Below are 13,647 nucleotides of genomic sequence, written 5' to 3'. Positions count from 1 at the left end.
GGACACATCTTAAACCCAGTGATCTTGATCTCAGTTTCCTGGCTTGATGTGGAAAGAATACCAGACTGAGAGCCCAGCCAACCTGACCAAGTTTCCCCTTGTCCTGTACCTGTAAACTTTTGGTACAGTCAGTCCCCATGAGGACCCCCAGGGAGGTATAGAGCAGCGGTTCTCAAACATTTTGAGAACATCCTTCTTCTTCTTCTTTTTTTTTAAAGTTTATTTGGTTTTTGAGAGAGAGAAAAAGAGAGAGAGAGTGAAAGCGTGTGTGTGAGCTGGGGAGGGGCAGAGAGAGAGGGAGACAGAATCCTAAGCAAGATCCTGACAGTGCAGAGCCCTTATGCAGATCATGACCTGAGTTGCAATCAAAAGTCAGACACTTAACCAACTGAGTCACCCAGATGCCCTGGACCCCTTAAAATTCTTAAAAAATACTGAGGGCCCCAAAGAGCTTTTGTTTAGGTTATTTTTAAATGTTAATTAATTAATGAAAATTGCGATAAACTCATTCTATGTTTTAACATAAATAACATAATTTTTAAATAAATTTATTTTACAAAGCAAAAGAAATTAGAAGCAAGAATGTTGTTGCCTTGCATTTCTGTAAATCTCTTTATTTTTTTTAATGTTTATTTTTGAGACAGAGAGAGAGAGCATGAACAGGGGAGGGTCAGAGAAAGAGGGAGACACAGAATCTGAAACAGGCTCCAGGCTCTGAGCTGTCAGCACAGAGCTGACACGGGGCTCGAACCCACAGACCATGAGATCATGACCTGAGCTGAAGTCAGACACTTAACCGACTGAGCCACCCAGGCGCCCCTCTGTAAATCTCTTTAATTTCTGGCTTAAAAAAATTTTTTTTAGTGTTTATTATTTTTGAACGAGAGTGAGACAGAGAACAAGCAGGGGCGGGGCAGAGAGAGAGGGAAACACAGAATCTGAAGCAGATTCCAGGCTCTGAGCTGTCAGCACAGAGCCCAACATGGGACTCAAACTCATGAGATGTGAGATAATGACCTGAGCTGAAGTTGGATGCTCAATCGACTGAGCCACCCAGGCACCCCTAATTTCTGGCTTAATAGAAGATATATTGTGTAGCCTTTGGAAAATTCCAGGATACTTTTGTGAAAGCATGAAAGTGAAAAGGTGAAATTATGTTCTAACATTATTAGGACAATTGTTTTGACCTCAGCGACTCCCTGGAAGGTTCTCAAGGCCCCCTGGACTCCCTGGACCACACTTTGAAGACTCCTGGTGTAGAAGTATGACTGTGAACTTTGGCATTGGGCACTGTGGGTTGAAATCCTGGTTCTGTCGCTTTCTTCAGGTACTATCAGCCTCACTCCTCTTATCTGTAAAAGGGGGCTTACTATCATCCTCAAAAGGTTAGAAGGATTACATGCCTAGAGGGCACACCACACAGTGGATGTGACATCTACTGTGGAAAGCTTGGCTGCTTTCCTCCAAGTTTGGGCCTCAGTTTCCTCATTTGTGACAAAGAGATGGACTGGAAAACACCCAAAGCTCTTCCCAGCTTCAACAGTCTGTGGTTGGGTAGTGAGATATGTTCCAGAATTCCACACACTCCCAGTCCAACTGAGTGACAAACATTTCCCTTTTCCCACAGAGACACACAGGCACATTCTGTTCACTGGCTCTTGGAAACAAAAGAACACAGATGCACATACATGGCGCTTATGACACACCCATGAACTCTTGTTTAGAGGATGTGTCCCCTAAGGGCCAGGACAGATATACAGGCACACACAGCACGTGGACCCACAATGCAGAAATGCCCGCAGCAGGGAGTTTGTGCCCGTTCCCGTGCAGAGGCAGGTGTGTACGCGTGCACAGTCATGCCATCATAGGATGCACATGTATACCTCGCACACCTGCGCTCACGACAGACCCTCTGGGTGCCAGACACGCAAGCAGATGGCCCCAGAGACCGCTGGTAGTGCATACAGCGGCCAGAGCCGCAACCACTTCTTTCTTTGGCTACTCCCAGCCCGGGACTCCCCCCGCCGTCCCACCCCCCCCCCCCCGCTCCCCGCCCCCCGTCCCCCTCGGCCCTGAGCGCGCCCCCGCCGCAGTCCGCGCCCGCCCCCGCCGGTCAGCCCTCGCTCGGCTCCGGGCCCGCGCAGCTCTCCCAGCCGGCTCGCGAGAACGAGCAGGGGAGGGGACGGAGCCCGCAGCCGAGGGCTGGAGGACTCGGCTCTCCGCAGCGGGCAGCCGGGCCCCTAGCTGCGGCAGCGGCTGCTGGCGGCAGTGGCCGGGAGGTGCCAGACCGCGCTGGGTGGCGGAGAGCCGCGGGGCGGGGGCTGCGGCCGGTGACCCGAGGGAGAGCTTGCTTGCAGTCAGCATGGCGGGGCTGCGGGCCAGGCGGGGCTCCGGGCTCCGACTGCTGGCGCTGTCCACGCTCGGCTTCTGCCTGATGCTGCAAGTCAGTGCCAAGAGGCCCCCCAAGACGCCCCCCTGCCCGCCTAGCTGCTCCTGCACCAGGGACACCGCCTTCTGCGTGGACTCTAAGGCAGTGCCCAGGAACCTGCCCTCCGAGGTCATCTCTCTGTGAGTGCCCTGGCTTCTGAGGTGGGGGAGCAGAGAGAGGGAGGAAGGCAAGAGCCTCTCTGGGAGTGGATGGGAAAACCCTTGCTCCCCGTCTACAAAGCGTGGGGAGCAGGAAGACTCCAGGGGTCCTCAGGACTGGAGATTCAAGGCATCCTCCAGGTAGGGAGTTCTGTAGTCATGCAGGCTCAGCAGCCATGGCTGGGGAAAACAGGAGTTTATGGCCAAGAATGAATCATCACCACCGGCAGCATCAATGAGACCTACTGTGTGCAGGGCTCTGAACATGGGGGGAGGGGTTGTTTACAAGAGCATGTGGGCTCCGGCCTGTGATGTCACACCAAGGGCAGAAAGGCTTTTTGTGGGGGGAGGGAGGGTGGAATCAGGGGAAGGGATAGAAGTGGGATATACCCACACAGTGCCCTGTCTGGGGACAGATGCCTGCCGCTGGTCTCCCATCCACTCTGGCACTGGGCCAGCCAGCCTGTCACTTGCAGTTAAGTGGCCTCAGGGACTAGATGAGCTGTGTGGTCCTTGAAAGCAGGGTGCTAATCCCCACCGCCATCCCAGTGCCCCATCCCTCCACAGCACCCAGCACACTGTGGGTGTTTCTTTTGGCTGAAGGGGAAGCTGAGCCTGGGGCCACTGGTGCTGAGGGAGGCAGTAGGGGAGGATAGTGAGACGGAAGGCAATGAGTTTATGAGGAGAAGAGAAAGATAGCCCTAGGTGGGTGGCCCAGGCTGGTGAAATGAGTGGTTTCCAGGGCAAGTGTGCACAGAACAATTGCCCTGTTCACCTTGTGAACCCCACCCCTCCCCCCCACCCCCCCAGTCCCTGCAAAGTCCCCACAGTACTGACTCAGGTGTCCCCTGCAGGACGCTGGTGAATGCTGCCTTCTCGGAGATCCAGGATGGAGCGTTTTCCCACCTGCCACTGCTGCAGTTCCTGTATGGACAGGGCCTTGAGGAAGGGCGGGTAGGGGGTGGGGCAGCGGAAGGGGGCAGACCCTGGACTGGGGGGAGGAGAGCAAATGAAGATAGCCATTGGAGATTAACATACAGGTGTCCCTTACTTTTACTGGATGGGATAGCCACAAAAGGTGCAGCAGCATAGAGTCAGGAAGGGTGAAGGGAGCCGCAGTGGGGAGAAGGAAGTTGGGGGTTGCATGCAAAAGCCAAGAGTGGATATTTAGGGCCCAATTAGGAATGGACTTGCCTCCTCTGGAGACCCAAAAGAACTGGGGTCAGTAACTTGGGCTGGTGCCATAGGGTGGACACTGCAGGAAGAAGGGTCATCATAGAGACCGCTGACACCAGGATTTGAAGGAAGAGTTGGGGGTTGAAAGGGAGGGAGGAGAGGGTGTGGAATTGTAATAGGGAATGTTTCTGTTTGGAGAGTCAGTTGCAGGAAAGGGTGCTTGTGAGTTACCCCAACTCCTTTTCACTGTGGGTTATCCTCAAACTCACCACCAGTCTGAAAGGGACAGAGTGAGCTGGGGCGAGGGTAGGAGGCAGAGAGTGGTGATGGAGACAGGAATGATGCAGTGGGGAAGGACCCAGCTTGACCGGACAGATCTGCCCCTGGCTGTTTCTACCCTTGAAGAAGATTCTGGGACCAGAACGGGTTCCTGGCTAGTCTTGCTGCTGGGCTTCTCTGGGGCTCCCGGCTGGGGCTGGGGTCCCAAGGTGGAGTGGCAGGGCAGCCAGTCTGTGAGGAATCCCCAGGGTGAGGCAACAGGCTGGGGGCTGGCACAGCGGGCACAGGCTTGGAAGCTCTAATTCTCCCTCTGTCTCTCCAGGTTGCTCAACTCCAACAAGTTTACTCTGATTGGAGACAATGCCTTCACAGGACTGTCGCACCTGCAGTACCTGTGTGTGGCAAGGAACCGGGAAATGGGAACTAGAAGGGAGGAGGGAGCTGGGACCTGGGTGGGCTGAGAGGGGAGGGTAAATGAGGAAGGCTGGGGGAAGATGGGGTGAGTGGAGAGCCCTTGGATCCTCTGACCACAGGACTTGAGCAGAGGGTCATTTCATCCATCCCTCTGCCTAAACCATCCTGCCTGGATGCCCTGTCACCACAGGCTTAATGTCTCCAGAATCAGAATGGAAGCCTGGCTTAGGACCATGGGCAGAAATCTAGATGGAGCAGAGGGAAATAGCTGGTTGGGGGTCTGGGATGCTGAGTGGCATCTAAGACAAGTTCTCATTTTCTCAGCTTCATTGAGAACAATGACATCTGGGCACTATCCAAGTTTACCTTCAGAGGACTCAAGTCTTTGACACACCTGTGAGTACATCATGTACATAAGCACACCAGACCAAAGCCCTTCATCTCCTGTGGCCTATGGCCTTAGCCACAATCTTCAGGTGACTCAGGGTCTCTCTTGCAGATCGCTGGCCAACAATAATCTGCAGACACTGCCTAGAGACATCTTTCGGCCCTTGGACATCCTGAGTGACTTGTAAGGCTGAGCCCTACTTCTTTTAACAATGCCACAGAGGGGCGCATCCCTGGAGGGAGCGGTGTGGGAGCCAGAATTGGGAAGATCATAAGGTCTTGAGAGGCTGGGAGGGCTTGGGTTTGGAGATGCCTCCCAGAAGGCTGTGTTGATACACACGAGACACTATGTGTATATGTTTTTTTTTTAAGTTTATTTATTTATTTATTTTGGGGGGGAGGGGCAGAGAGCGAGGGAGAGAGAGAATCCTAAGCAGGCTCCATGATGTCAGCGGGTCTCAATCCCATGAACCATGAGACCACGACCTGAGCCAAAACCAAGAGTCAGGTGCTTAACCCACTGAGCCATCCAGGTGCCCCCAAACACGTGCTTTTTAAATCTATGTTTGATTTGAACCTTCACTGAAGTCCTAGAGATAGCCACAATCAATCAGTACTTACACAAGAAGAAAACCAACCCAGGATTGTGGAAGGTCTGGAGGAACTGAGATGTAACATAGTTGTGCAGGTTCTACACTGCAAAAGGCCCCTGACCTAGGAGGCAAGTAGGGACTAAAACTCAGCTCCCACTCCACTGGCCAAGCATGTCTCCACAGGGGTGTACCTACCCCCAGGGGAACCTTTCTCTAATCTGTGCAAAGATGCCATGTGAGCAACCAGCAGTGGCCTTGATTATACCTACTTCTAAAAACCTAGAGAGCCTGGGTGGGCAGAACAGCTGGGAGCCTGTTCCTCTCTATATTCCCTCCGTCACCCTCATGATCCAGGGACCTGCGGGGCAACTCACTCAACTGTGACTGCAAAGTGAAGTGGCTGGTGGAGTGGCTGGTGCACACCAACACCACGGTGGCTCCCATCTATTGCGCCAGCCCTCCCCGCTTCCAAGAGCACAAGGTGCAGGATTTGCCGCTGCGGGAGTTCGACTGCATCACCACAGGTAGGAGATGCCCCCAGCAGACCTCCCCAGGGCAGCCCCACAGGCACTGCCAGAACCACCCCCAACATTGGCCTTGCAATCCAGCAACCTAATCACCCAACAAGCTCTTACCCTTCTTCACCCCACCCCTCACTTCTTGACCCTGCAGATTTTGTGCTGTACCAGACCCTGCCCTTCCCAGCAGTATCAGCCGAGCCCTTCCTTTACTCCAGTGACCTCTATTTGGCTCTGGCCCAGCCAGGTGCCAGCGCTTGCACCGTCCTCAAGTGGGACTATGTTGAACGGCAGCTTCGAGATTATGATAGAATACCAGGTACCTGCCCCAGTCTGGCTGTGCTGGCCCCACTTTAAGGGGTTGGGGTGGGGATGGTCTTAATTGTTCCTCTCCAGTGGGTTCCTATAGGTAGAGAGATAGATGAGACATGGTCTCTGCCCATAATAACTTTCCAGTCTTTGGGGGAGAGGCCAACATATACACAGGTAACATTCATGTAATAGATGGGTGTGAGGAGGGAGATATGTACATGATGCTCTGGGACTGCAAAGGAGAGGTGTACCCTGGACAATCAAGGAAGGCTTCCTAGTGGAGCAGACACCTGAGCTGAGTCTTGAAGGTGAGGGTGAAGGACAAGTCAGAGGTGATGCCTAAGAGCCTGGCTTAAGTAACTGGGTGGGGCCTGTAAACCAAGGAGGAGATGGGAGTGGCTAGTGAGCTCAGTTTGGGATCCACTGAATTTGAGCTGAATCTAGAAGGCTGAGGGATACCTAGCTCAGAGAAAAAATGTGGAAAGTATATTCTGGCAGAGAGAACGACATGAGCAAATTCAAGAAGGAGTGCAACAGCTTAGTGTATGAATGTGTACATGTGTAAACCATAAGCAGCTCATTTGACTGCACCATATGGTTCAAAGTGGAGAGAGGCAGGTGAAACCCAAAAGACATGAGGACCAGGTCATGGACAGGTTTTGAGCAGAGTGTGTGAACCAATCCAACCTGTATTTTAGAACACTCTCTCTGTATGCAGCATGGAGAGTGGCTTGGCATGGGCCAAGTCATGTGGGCACACTATTAGGGGGATCTGCTGGAACCTGGACTGGGGCAATAGTAGTGGGGTGGAGAGATAGATTTAGAAAGGAGGAGCGAACTGACACAGGATGAAACAGAAAATTTAAATTGCCCTGTATCTCTAAAAGAACTTAAAGTCCTTATTAAAACAAAAGCAAAACAAAACAAAAACTTCCCCCAAAAGGAGACTCCAGGGCCAGATGGTCTCCCTGATAAATTCTATAACACATTTATGGAAAAAAAAATAACAGCAATCCTACACAAACTATATTAGAAAGCAGAAGGGAGGATTGACAGGACTCAGGACTAATTAGTTGTGGGTGAGTGAGAGACAGGGAGGTGTTGGGGATGGCTCTAGGTTTCTGGTTGGGGGGACTGCCACAAACTGAAGCTGAGAACACAGAGGGAGAAGAGGACCAGGTTTGGGGGCACATATCTGCTCAGTAATGGCCAGCTGGAGTTTGAGGTGCTTTTGGGTGTGTGGGCAGGGAGGGTCTGAGCTGCAGCTCGGGTGCTGGGGGAATCATCAGTATCTACACAGGTGCACCAAGGCTGTGGAAGGGATTTGGGGGTGACTGCCAGAGCCTGGGGCTCAGCATGAGCTTTCTTGGGTAGAGAGGAGGGGAGGAGGAGGATGGGTGAAGCAGCACTGGGAAGGAAGAGAGGAGAGGAAAGGAGAAGGGAGGGGAGGGGTGGGAAGGAGAGGGGAGAGGTGGAGAGGAGATGACTGAGGACACTAAGACAGGTTAAGAGTGTGGCCCCATGTGCTTTGGGTGCCTGAGAAGGGGTCAGATCTGTCTGGTTGTTGACAAATACATTTGTGTGGACGTCCTCATACATTAAGGCCCTTTCAAAAGTAGGAGTTCTTAGGAGAATGCGTTTTCATACACAACTATCCAAACATCAAGCTGTCATTTTGTATATCTTGGCTCTATCACCAGGCTGTGGACAGGCACAGACTCTTCCTCCTTCCCCTGCCTGGCATCTGGCCAGTCAGGTAGCTTTGGGCAAGTCACTTAGACTCTGAGCCTGCTTCTGAGCAAAATAATAGATTCCACTTCGGAGTGATTAATTGAGGAACTGTGTTCACACTTAGCACAGTGACTTCACACAATAAAAGTTCAATAATGACATTATGGATAAACAACGGGTCAATAGCTAGGGATACCTATTTTGTGCTTAGTGTCAGCTTATATTTAAACTCTGGGAGCAAGGGCGGAGGGAGCATGATGCTGAGACAGATTATTAGCTGTGAAAAGTGGGTGGGCATCAGGGGGAGGGATGCTCTAGGGAAGAGCCTTAGTTCTGGCCCGGGGCTGGAGGGAACTGACCCCCTTTTGCCGAGGGCATGGCGTGGGCTGGGGGCCCGCGGCTGCCTGACACTGCCTTCACCCTGCTTCCCTCCACCCTGGCAGCCCCCTCTGCAGTGCACTGCAAGCCAATGGTGGTAGACAGCCAGCTGTACGTGGTTGTGGCCCAGCTGTTCGGTGGATCTTACATTTACCACTGGGACCCCAACACCACACGCTTCACCAAGCTGCAGGATATCGACCCACAGCGTGTGCGCAAGCCCAACGACCTGGAAGCTTTCCGCATTGACGGCGACTGGTACTTTGCCGTGGCCGACAGCTCCAAGGCGGGTGCCACCAGCCTCTACCGCTGGCACCAGAATGGCTTCTACTCCCACCAGGCCCTGCATGCCTGGCACCGTGACACTGACCTGGAGTTTGTAGATGGCGAGGGCAAGCCACGGTTGATTGTGTCTAGTAGCTCCCAGGCACCTGTCATCTATCAGTGGAGCCGCACCCAGAAGCAGTTTGTGGCCCAGGGTGAGGTGACCCAGGTGCCTGATGCCCAGGCTGTGAAACACTTTCGTGCTGGGCGCGACAGCTACCTGTGTCTCAGCCGCTACATCGGTGACTCCAAGATCCTGCGCTGGGAGGGCACCCGCTTCTCTGAAGTGCAGGCCCTGCCCTCCAGGGGCTCGCTGGCCATGCAGCCCTTCCTCGTGGGTGGCCGCCGCTACCTGGCACTGGGCAGCGACTTCTCCTTCACGCAGATCTACCAGTGGGATGAGGGGCGCCAAAAGTTTGTGCGGTTCCAGGAGCTGGCTGTGCAGGCCCCTCGGGCCTTCTGCTACATGCCTGCTGGGGATGCTCAGCTGCTCCTGGCCCCTAGCTTCAAGGGACAGACGCTCGTGTACCGACACGTAGTGGTGGATCTCAGTGCCTAGAGGGGTGCCGAGGCCTCTGTGTTCCTCGGGCAGCCACTCGAGGCTGAACAGAAGTCTCTGTGTGAGCAGCATGTGTGCCCATGTGAAGACACATGTAGCCAACCTGTGTACATGCCCTCACATACACCCTCCGCACTCCCCATGAGCATGGGCCACACTGTGGACTGGCCCAGGAGAGCCACTTGTCATAGTTGTAATCAGCATGAAGACTTGTATACGCACCAGGCAACCCAGCAACCCTGTGCCCTCTCATATGTGGACACTTATCGGCCCCACACCCTACCTGAAGGCCCCCCCTTGGTCTGCTGCTTTCCCCGTGCTCCGGCCCCAGGGAAGGAGTACGGGAAGGAAGGGCAGGGCCACCCCCCCTCTTGTTTTTCAGCTTATTCTTCCTACTCCGAAGTTTCTCCTGTTGGTGCTCGCAGTGTCTGTTTACCTACTTGTGCTTTGCCCTGCAGCCCACAGCCACATCCTTCACACTGCTGGGCTCACTCACCCATGCTGTACTTCTGCATGCACACGTGGACACATGCACACACACCTGCTGACACTCCCATTTCTGTGTGCACACATGCAGGTTCAGTGCTGCCTAACGAGGCTCTCTTTCATCACCTTGCCTCTCTTCTTGGAGAAGACACACAGTACCCACCCTCCTCTGCTCATCCCTGGTGTGCCCACCCCGTAGCTGATAAGGATGGGAATGGTGGTGCCAGCCTCTGGACACCAGCTTGATGTCCTGGGGGCAAAGCCCCTCTGCCCAAAGCAATAACAACAGCAGACCCTGACTTCTTCTTAGGGCTCTCTGTTCTTACTGGAGTTTCCTGCTCTGATCCTGAATGCCGCTCACCTGTGGACAGGAGACCACCCAGATAAAAGCCTTCCAGCTTTTCTTTACTATAGCTGCCGAAGCCTCAGACCACCCTGTCGTTCAGCCCCACCTTTGGGATTGGACCTTGAGCTGTGTAGGCTCCTTTGGGTGGGTCCAAGAGCTGGCCGAGCCAGGGACTCTGCAAACATGAGCCAACTGGGTGGGTGCCAAGAGTAGAGCAGGGCTAGAGAGCATCTTGGGGGATCTTGGGACCTCTCTAGTCCACAGAGACAGGCCCCAGGTGCATTGCCTTCTAAAGCAAGCTGAGTGGTGGAGGGGGTGAGGGTCCTGTGGGAGTAGCACCTGGGAGTCAAGCTTCTGCTGCCCTCTGCTGTATGCTGGGAATAGGTAGTTCTGAGCTGGAGGCCAGTGGAGAAGGCACAGGGTGGGGAAACATCCCTGTGCCCAGGCTGTGTGAGGGCGTACTGGTGGCAAGATGCCCAGGGGCACTTGGGGGCAATGTTACGACTCACTGCTGCAAATAAAAATTTCCTACCCCATTGCTGGCTCTCAGGTGTCCAGTGGCTTTGGTGGTAGCTGTTTCACTGAGAACAGAGCCAGGGCTGTGCTCTCTGTCCCTGCTGTTCACGGAGGCGTGGGGGGGGGCAGCATTAGTGTTCAGACTCCCTTCTTCCATGTTCTCTTTCCTTGGAGGAGCGAGTGGGCACCCCAAGGTCAGCTGGTCCTGGAGTGAGGAGTTCATGGTGATGATACTCAGGTGCAGAGAAAGTGTGACTAGTCTCTACCACCTGTGGCTGACTCATGACCCAGCTGTTTCTTCCTGGAGATCACAGTCTCGGGGCCCACTGAGATTGGAGTCTGTCCCTCTATGAGGTCAACTCCAACCAACATAGCCAAAGACAAGCTCAGCAGTCCCTCTCCTCTCCTCTCCCCTTCCCCCATTGCTGCCAGCCCTGCCCTATGTGTGAGATTTCAAGCAAGTTGACTGATTTCCCTGGCCTTTGGTTTCTCCTTCTGTAAAGTAGATAATAAAACATACACTGTCAGTTCTTGATTCTGCCACTTACTAGCAGTGGTGGCCTCAACCCTGTTACTTAGCCTATTTGTATCTCAGTTTTCTCATCTATGAGAGGTGGATAATCGAGATACATACCTGACAGGGTTAGTGTGAAATGTAAATGCATTAAATATACAATACATTAATATATGAAAGACCCTTGGAATAGTGTGTCTGTCACAGAATTATGATTTGTATTGGTATTTAGGACCATATGAGATACAGAGGTGGCTCAGAGAAGAGTGCTTGGTGGGAGAGAAGGTTGATCTTTGGGGAGAACTGCCGTCTGTGGCTGAGGGTTCCTTAGCCATCAGTCTCAGAGCCCCTGTGCCTTATGTCTCACCTGTAGCCTCAGATGCCCAGCCAAGCCTGCCCCTGACCAGTCCTCAAAGTGGAGTCTCATAGGTGACATGTCTGGGTTTCCACCTCTTCAAACCACATTCATGTGTTCTTGGCTTAGCAGGTGCCCCTCAGGCCCCACAGCCATACTGTCCTGGGAATTCCTGTTCTGCTTTTTCAAATGGGCAATGGACCCTCATGTTGTGCCAGGGAGAAGTTGCCAGGGAAAGTGGGTTGAGTCTCTCAGACACGTTGGCACTCTGTTGCCCAGTAGGAAGATAAACATCATTCTGTCACTTCCCCCCAGGACTCCTTCTAGGGGTGGGAGACACTTCTCTCCCCAAATGCCCAGCTTTCTGCTATATGCCTGCCTGGTCACCTGCCCTGGGGGTTCATCTGTGTGTCCAGAGAGTTGCTCAGCAACCCAGTGTAGCTGGGTGACTGTGTCAACATCTCATGACCAAAGGCCGTGAGAGGCAGAGTCCACTCACTCTGCCAAAGCCAAGAAGGATGATACCCCTCAGCTGCCAGCCACATGCTCCTCCATGCTGAGTCCTGCTCCCAGGAGCAAACCTCTGATGTCCCTTAGATTTCCTAAGCACAGTCATCAGGACCAGGAGTCTCCATGTGAGAGACCTTCCCGGCTGGGTAGCCTTCAAATAGGTACAGGGGAGGTCTTTGCCAGCAAGTAGGGGTAGATGCTGAGGTCAGGGCAGGTGACTCTGGAAGGCAGCTGGGAAGGAGGTGGTTCTGTAGCAGGTACCAAAGGACCCAAGGCACACATGCACACAGTCAGCCTAGTACCCTTTCCTCCAGAGGAATGGATGTCCCTTCCCTCTTCCGCAACCTCCTTGTTCCTTCTGAGCTGGCCCCCTATTAAGTCAGTCACATCCTTCTGCTCCAAGGACACAAGGATGTGTCTCCTTGATGAACCTCAACTTTCACCTCGATCACAATGTCTGTGCCTAGAGATAGATGGTGGGATCCTAGCCTGTGGTGTCTCTTGTTCTTCCAACATAGGGTGGGAGCAAGGCCCAGGGTGAGGGGGTGGTTAGATGGGAAGAGCAGGCCTCAGGGGAGTTTCTCCTGTGGGTCAGTTTCACTGCTAGCTCTCACACCCAGCAACACCAATAAAATTGATGATAGTAATTAAAAGAACATAATTACCACGAGTTTATTTATTCCCAGGAAGCCTCCTTTCCCTGGTCCCAGTCATTACCTGTTCCATCCTTTCCATAGGTGGTGGGTGTTAACTATAGCTCTAATAAAAAGTAATAACTGCCAAAGTTGCCCACCTCCATGGCTCTGGGGAACTCTGCTGTCTCCTTCACACCAGCCCTATGAAGCAGAGGGGAGGTGGCACAGGGTCTAGGTGGGGGAGGCAAGGTCCCATTGCCCGAGGGAGAATGGAGTGCTACGCAAAAGAGGTACAAGGAGTGCAATCCTATATACAAAGTTCTAGAGGCAACAACTTTTGCCTTCTCTTTTGAGCTCCCACCTTCTTCCCCATATGCACCTCCCCCCAGAGGAGCTTCTGAGTTCCCTGTCCCCTTCCAGGCTGGAGCTCAGAAGACTTGATAAGCCAAGCATTATCATCCAGCAATAAATACCATCAGATGAAGTTACTTTTCATCCCAGAGGGAATGTATTTCCTAAATGGTAAAAAAGGGATCTTTGTAAAGGTCAAGACCCTGCATACAAAAACTTGCTACAAAGTGGCAATTGTTGATATGATTAAGCTCTTAGGGATATTTGTGTTCTTGACTCCCAGGAATAGGTGGAATTTCAAATTTCTGGTGAAGAAGGCATGGGGAGTGCGGGTGCTCAGGGCTCTGCGGAGAATCTCTCAAATCATCATGGTCAGCCCACCCAGATATGTGGGCTCTGGAGAGGTAACTCTGAGAGACGTCAACTCCTGAAGCCCACTCTTCAGGGTGAATCTCATGGGGATGTTGAGCCCCTCAGATCCCCTCTCCCTACTTCCTCCCGCTTTCGCTCTAGGTCAACTCAGCGTCTTTGAGGCACTCACGCATCTCCTGGCCCAGTGGTGCAAGACCTGGATTTGTCCAGGCCTAGCCTCCTTCCGAGTGTGCGTGAGCCTGGAATTGGGGTCCTGCATCCATCCCATGCCCTTTCTCATTTTACAGAAAGGAAAGACAAGGCAA

General features: G+C 53.1%; 1 protein-coding gene across 1 annotated transcript; it reads left to right on the top strand.

The window, feature by feature from the left end:
* The first annotated feature begins 2,362 nt into the window (after window positions 1–2,362).
* LGI3 (leucine rich repeat LGI family member 3) lies at window positions 2,363–9,257 on the top strand. Its single transcript, XM_047090380.1, has 8 exons — window positions 2,363–2,568; window positions 3,441–3,512; window positions 4,364–4,435; window positions 4,780–4,851; window positions 4,955–5,026; window positions 5,790–5,959; window positions 6,108–6,272; window positions 8,440–9,257. Exons 1-8 carry the CDS (start codon window positions 2,363–2,365, stop codon window positions 9,255–9,257), a joined length of 1,647 nt encoding a protein of 548 aa, XP_046946336.1.
* Window positions 9,258–13,647: the final 4,390 nt, after the last annotated feature.

The sequence above is a fragment of the Lynx rufus genome, unplaced genomic scaffold (genome assembly GCF_022079265.1).
Source record: "Lynx rufus isolate CCGP_SWC_20201006 ecotype Redwood Valley unplaced genomic scaffold, mLynRuf1.p SCAF_3, whole genome shotgun sequence".
Lineage (NCBI taxonomy): Eukaryota > Metazoa > Chordata > Mammalia > Carnivora > Felidae > Lynx > Lynx rufus.
The sequence above is the reverse complement of the archived record's forward strand: the minus strand, read 5'-3'. Positions and strand labels throughout refer to the sequence as shown.

What these genes read in the sequence shown, in the direction of transcription:
- LGI3 (XM_047090380.1), top strand. Translation starts at nt 2,363, where the DNA reads ATGGCGGGGCTGCGGGCCAGGCGGGGCTCCGGGCTCCGACTGCTGGCG. An exon ending in CCCTCCGAGGTCATCTCTCT is followed by an intron (nt 2,569 to 3,440) that starts GTGAGTGCCCTG and finishes TGTCCCCTGCAG; the next exon opens with GACGCTGGTGAATGCTGCCT. An exon ending in AGATTATGATAGAATACCAG is followed by an intron (nt 6,273 to 8,439) that starts GTACCTGCCCCA and finishes CCACCCTGGCAG; the next exon opens with CCCCCTCTGCAGTGCACTGC.